Source organism: Nannospalax galili, unplaced genomic scaffold (assembly GCF_000622305.1).
Source record: "Nannospalax galili isolate Female #2095 unplaced genomic scaffold, S.galili_v1.0 scaffold794, whole genome shotgun sequence".
NCBI lineage: Eukaryota > Metazoa > Chordata > Mammalia > Rodentia > Spalacidae > Nannospalax > Nannospalax galili.
This window is the reverse complement of record NW_008334566.1, coordinates 829704-836442: the sequence shown is the minus strand read 5'-3', so window position 1 is coordinate 836442 and position 6739 is coordinate 829704. Positions and strand designations below refer to the sequence as shown.

General features: G+C 36.3%; 1 protein-coding gene across 2 annotated transcripts in view; it reads left to right on the top strand.

The window, feature by feature from the left end:
- Ppp1r3a (protein phosphatase 1 regulatory subunit 3A) overlaps nt 1-2505 on the top strand; it is a 42198-nt gene extending 39693 nt beyond the window's left edge. For both annotated transcript variants that reach the window (XM_008829411.2, XM_008829410.2), the window contains one exon: nt 169-2505. In XM_008829411.2, the coding sequence (XP_008827633.1) occupies nt 169-2505 (2337 nt within the window). The remainder of the gene's footprint in view (nt 1-168) is intronic.
- The last annotated feature ends 4234 nt before the right edge of the window (nt 2506-6739 follow it).

Sequence of the window (6739 nt, the reverse complement as noted above, 5' to 3'; positions counted from 1 at the left end):
TCCCCCCCCCCCCCCCAAACATGAGACTTCCAGAGTCTGTGTGAAATCCACAAATGAAGTGAGTCAAAGAAATCTACCAAATAATTACTGGGTTAATGAAAACTAATTCACTCCATGCATTTCAAAAGATCGTATAGTCATTGTTTTTTGTTGTTTTTCTCCCACAAGATAAATCAACGCTTAATAACTGGATGTGCTGCTTCCCAAGATGAAAAGCCTACATTTTCAACAGATCCAGTCAATTTCACAAATAAAGCTGAGGCGTCAGAGAAGAAGCAATGCCATGATGAAACACACACTGACTTATTCAAAGGGCCTTTGTTTCTAAGTTCATCAGCAGAAAGCTCCCTAAAGAAAGATTTCTCTCACAGTGAAAAATATTCCTCAGGAAATGACTGTAGTCCTCCACCTTCAGAGGAAATTATTTCAGATGTGGGAGAAATCAGGCCGTCATTGGGAGATACCAGCAGTGATGAATTAGTGCAATCGCACATCAGCACCAAGGAATTCCTGGATGATAACGCTAATCCAGCCCACTGGAGTGGCAGAGTGCAAATATCTTGCTTCTCCTCTGATCAACTAACGGTAGGTAACCTGAATAAGAATCATGAAGAAGGAGCTAAGAAAATTGGAATAAAAGACTGGGGGTGTTCAAGGAGAGAGTGCTGTTCAGCTGTGGCCACATATCTGGAAGAATCAAATGGATCTTCAAAGGGTGATTATGGCAAGGGCAAAGATGTGAAGCAGAGAACTTGCCTGGGTGTTAACGAGAAACAAAGCAGAAGTTTCCACTCAATCTTATACACCCAAGAAAAACAAATGGACCTCCCAAGAATAAACCCGGAAGGAGCAGTAGTTAACCAAGATTTAACTATTCTGCCGAGCAAAGGCACCACATCTCCCTCCTGGGCAGCAGCAACAGATCCTTCAACAAAGACAAAGATGAACTGCAGAGAAGCTGTATTCTCCCCACACAGACATCTCTCAACTGGTGAGAGTACTTTAGAACCAGTAGCTACTTGCGATGGTTCGCCAAGAAATGGAAATGTTTTGATGAATGATTATCTTTTTCATGTTGAAAAGGAAAAATCTGATGCCAGTAATCCTGAAGATCTGAATAAGAACACAAAGCATAAAAAAAATTGGAAGGTTCTAGAAAGTCAACGAGAAGCAAGAGAGAGTAAAACAAATATAACTGAGCAGACCAAAGAACAGGCGGATTGTAAAGACATGTGGGAAAAAAGAGCTAGCATGAGGAGTTTGAAAGCTACTCCTACAGAGCCATTGTTTACCTGCCAAGAGACAGAGTGCTGTGAGCTGTCTCCTCTAGCTGATCATGGTATCACCGAGAAAGCAGAAGCGCTCACAGCTTATATAATTAAGACAACATTAGGAAGTACTCCAGAAAGCATGTCTGCTAGAGGAAGAGCAATAATTGCTAAGCTACCTCAAGAGACAGCGCGAAGTGACAGGCCTATGGAGGTAAAAGAAACAGCGTTTGATCCACATAAAGGGAGAAACGATGATTCGCATTATACCCTTTGTCATCGAGATACAGCCGGTGTAATCCATGACAATGATTTTGAAAAGGAGTCACATTTAGATATTTGTAATGTACATGTGGATGAAATGGAGAAGGAGGAAACTGTGTCTACGTACAATCCTAGGAAGATATATGACAGGGAGAAACTTGGAGCTGGAATAGAACAACCTTCACAGGTCATTACAGGCACTCAAACAGCAATGTCAAAAATGGATTTACATTTGAGAATGTTATCAACAGACAAAAACATACTCCCAGAAAATAAAGATCTTGGGCCCCTCCAAGAATTATCAAACAAAAGAGACTTAGATGCCCTTCAGTATGCATTTAACTCAGACACTGCCAGAGCCCCTTGGAGCAGCTCTGCTGCTTCCAGTCACCACACTGAAACTTCAGTACCTGCTTCTGAAGAGAAAACACTTACTACCAAAGCACTCCAGTCTATTCCTACCAACTCAGACTACAACTGCAATCCAATTAGTGGAACTCAGGGTTATGCTGCGTCTAAGCTTGAAGGTGTTTCTGAAAGTTCAGAAATAATGGAAGCAGATAATCGAAGAGAAAGACATGTGGGTCAGATTTTCCAAAGAAGAGAAGGTAATGTGGAAAAATCCCAAGAGCCGATGATTTTAGCCAGTGAATCTCTTGATAACCTGGATGAGGCAAGGCATGAAAATGAAGGATTAGAAAACTCTGGACAGTCACAATGTTCTTCCAGTGACAAAGGATCTGAGAGCTCTGCTTCTGCAAGTCTCCCTACCCAAGAAAGTCAAGCTCGAAGCAGGGAGTCTCTGTTCTCAAAATACATCAACTCTAAAATATCTTATTTCCTTTTGTTTCTGATATTTCTTGTAACCATCTACTACTATGACTTAATGATGGGCTTGGCCTTCTACCTTTTTTCCTTATATTGGTTATACTGGGAAGGGGGGAGGCAAAGAGAGTCTGTCAAAAAGAAGTGAGCTTGGCCCAATTATTATTCTCTCTTGAAAGATAAGCTATTTAGCCCCAAACATTTGGATTGGTGAAAAATACTTATTCATTGTTCAGAGCCAGTGCAGTTTTTCTCTTGAAGGATCATTTAAAAAGGAATGCGTATGAAGTTTGCTCCTTCATATAAGTAATTATTCTATATAGGACCATTATGTTTGGATCATTAAATACCTATATGAATATGAGATCTGAAGCACATCAAGTTGAAATTAGGTACAGCTGTTGCTCCTTAGCAGACTATGAAGTTGCAATGCTTCATGTCTCTGCACTCTTTAAAGCACAATTTCTTGCATTCATTTCTTTCGCAGTAAAGCTTCATTTTTCCCCCCTGAGAGCACATTCCCCCAACAGGTTTTAAAAATAGATAAAACACAGACAATAGCAGAGGAAATTTTTCTTTTAGCCTTTAGAGTTGACCATGAAATTTGCATTTACCTCTTTGTCATTTATCAGCACATACTGATAGTTCAAATATTTCAGCTTCTATTTTATACTTTTAAGAAAACACCCATGTATACTGCAATATAGAAACTTAAATGGAAGAAATGTATTATGTTCCCTTGAATTATACTTCATATGCACACTCTTCTTTCTTCTTTACTTTTATAAATTTGGAGCATTCATAAACCACATTTGACAAAGACTTCTGAAACAATTGGGGAATTATCTAACAATTCTATAAATTTTTATGGGTAGCATGTCTCAGCAACATTTTTCTTGTGAAAGGGAGACTATAACACAGCTGACTAATTTCAGTGTCCATTAGTGTCCAGCTCTGAAAATTTTAAAGTTCCACCAACATTGCTTCAGGAAGACTTTGCACCTATAGAGCATACGACATCCAATAATGATAATAAAAATATACTCAAACTGTTCTGTATGTAATACTCTTTCTTTCAAATGAGTTTTTAATCTTTTTTCATTGTAAGGTATTGAACTATACTCCAAGTTTCACTAAGAGAATGAGTACCTTGTCTTTGGTGATGCTCATTATATGATCATTGGATTTTAAAATGATGACTCAAAAGTGTGAGCAGGCAAAAGAGGTGTTTGGAAATTTACTGGAGAGGAAATGAATATTGAATATAGTTGTGATTTTGGCCATTGTGATTAAGGGTAAAGTTATGAAATAATGGAAATAGTGATTTTAGTAAGGCAGGGATGCTGGAAAGATTCATATACGACTTATTTCAGCAACTTATTGGATGACATTAATATGCAAGACCCTGTGCTCTGGTCTTTGGTACTCTGCATATATAGATCCCTGTGTGTAAGGAAATAGCATGGCAATTTTAACTTGTTGGGAGTGTGAAGGAGTGTCACACAGAGGAGCCCTGCTCGACCTATCGTGTTGCAGTGAGAATTTCTTTCAGGGAAACTCTTAGCACTAGTGTGATAGTTTGTTTGCTTATAATGGCAAACTCAATAATTAAAACTTACATATATCATCCCATATGTCTCAGATGTATGCATTTGTGAGAAAATAATAAAAATTTAAACTGGCTTTCCTCTGAAAGCAAATAATTTGCTTGATTTTCTTTAGGTACACAACTATTTCTCAATCTTACAATTGCATGCTATTCCCATGTCCCTTTGAAACTGAATGCTTGACTTCATCTCTTTAGTTGACCAAATGCAAACATCCTGAAGTAGGACAGGAGGCAAATATTTGATTGTTTGAGGAACATATTTTCATTAAATACAAGTGGAGTATCTTTAAGTATTACCTTGAAATTATCTCTAAATTTTTTTTCACGATAGTTTTATTGACTGTTCCAACTTAAACTAGAATTCAATTTCTTAGTTTTTGAAATCTATATTTTAAGAATTTTAGTCAATATTCCATATCTCTTTAATGCAAAGAACACTATAATACTTTATGAGCACAGGTGCCAAAGCTGGAACTATTTCCTTAAATGGTCAGTGTTACTTCTTTTATCTCTTTTATTTGACTTCTGATAACATTAACTCACTAAATGTTCTCATACATTTGTAGTAAGACAATAACAAACTTCAAAGAATTTTAAATACTCAGTTGTGTATTTCTTTGTATGCAGCGAAGAAATACTTGATGACTGACTTTTCAAACATTACTTATGAAGAACTTATGAAATGATAGCTATAAGGAGAGGTAGGTTTTAGTGATCTCTTTTGGTCACATCTCTATGTTGAATAAGAATGAGTTATAGGAAGGGTTGGTGGTCTCTGCTAATCATGATAAAGCTATGAACAGTCATGGTAAAGGTCATCTTTTATGCATAGCTGCCTGTACCATGTCTCACCAAGTACTGGATTTTGGCCTAAAGAAGACATGGTAGGATAATTAGCAATTAGGAGCTTTGCACATCCCCTTCCTGTAGTGAGTGAGAAATGTGACATGATCACTATCACCTTTTATTTTGCTGGGCTTGTGACTCTTAGAAGCAAAACTCTAAATATTAACTGACAAGCCAAGCAAGTATAGGTAGTAAAAGTCATTATCTTTTTAAGAGTTATGCTTGTGTACACTATCAATATCACAGTAGATTTTTCAACCAATAGGAAACAAATCAGTTGATAACATTCTCCCATCAACACTGAGGAATGCTGATTTAATGGAGCAATGTTTTCCTTATGAGCTTTGATAGTAAATTGTCTCAAGGACTATCTGTATTAATGGACTTGTTAACATCTTGTGAGAGAAACAGAACTTTTCTTATAACTCGTCTTGCACCAGGCTTCTGGTTAAATGGAAAAACTCTAAATATTCAGATCGAATATGAGGAAATAAGTAAGATACCCTTTTTCTCCAGCGGTAGTCACATGGTTTTTAAGTATTTTCCTAGTTATGGCTATTATTTCATGCAAAAGGCCTACTGTCTTCTTAACTAAAAGGCTTTTTGCAAATGAATAAACTAAAAGGCAAGCAAACAAACAAAATAGCAGAACAAGTAAAAATATAGGCTGGTCCATCGACTGATTTATTTTATGATAGCTGGATTTTCTTTCAAATTCTTACTCAATGCCTCTGTAAAATGGATGATTCAATAAGGACCTTCTTTTGTTAATATACTGTCCTAACCATTTCCTGTGGAACTGAAGAAGGTCAACTTTGATTCTATGAGATGTGAAATGACAGGCCATGTTCACCAGGCATGTCCACAGTTGTGAGCCTCTGTAAAAAGAGCAGCTAAAAGGATTATTTTTACTTATTTGATTAAATGTATTTGCATTTTTATTTTATGGAACTTTTATAATAAAAAACTTGTCAGCACAACTTAATTTTCCTCATTAAAAAATATATGTGGTCAATTATCTAATGTTTCTATCATTTAGCTAAAACTTTTAAAATTGCAAATTAAATTTTCACTAGGTTTCCAGCCTAGCTCTGAATATGCACGTTGTACAAGAAATGCTTTCCCTGTAGTGTGTGAAAACCTTCTTAAACAAACTACTCTTTAAAAAGTACAAGGTTTTTATTTTGCATCATTTCCGTATTTGTCAAGTGGATATATTACGTTGACTTCAAAAATGAAATAGTACATTGTGTTAAAATTTAATTTTTAAAAAGTCTATCTTTTCTTATATATCTAATTCTTTATATTCTTGAGAGTAAAGGGTCAGTAAGTGTAAAGGATTATGGAAAAGATTATTTTTACTTGGCTCTGATGCCTGTGGTACCTTTATGATCTGGTTTTGCAGCAGAATGAGATGCTTAATTAAATTATTGCTCTTGGTTGAAATTGGTGCATTTTTCTTATCTCACCATTCAAACTATCCAGCCTCTTTTTCCAACTGTATCTTGTCTGAAGCCCTTTTGTCAACTGATCAAATCATATTGTTTCTTTTGAACATTACAGATGTACATCCCTCTGCCTAGAGAGCACAAGTCAGTTATCACTACTGTTCATTTTCTATATACAGTTCAAGTTTCCATCCTTTCTGTAGTATTCTGGTACAGTGACTTGTGGAATCTTTCTGTTTTAAAACTCTTCCAATTCTAACCCTTTGTTTTAGGCATGAGGCACCTGGCTATCCCAAATAGATTGACTGCATCCTCAGGACAGGAACAAAGTTCTCCTTTTCCTTCCAATCACTGTACAGTCTAGTTTGTAGGGACTGAGTCAACACTTATGGACGTAATTTAATCTCTCCTGGGATTTAATTAGGACTGAAAAAAAAAAAACTTTGTTCAAGTCATAGCATGGATGCTTAGTAAACTCC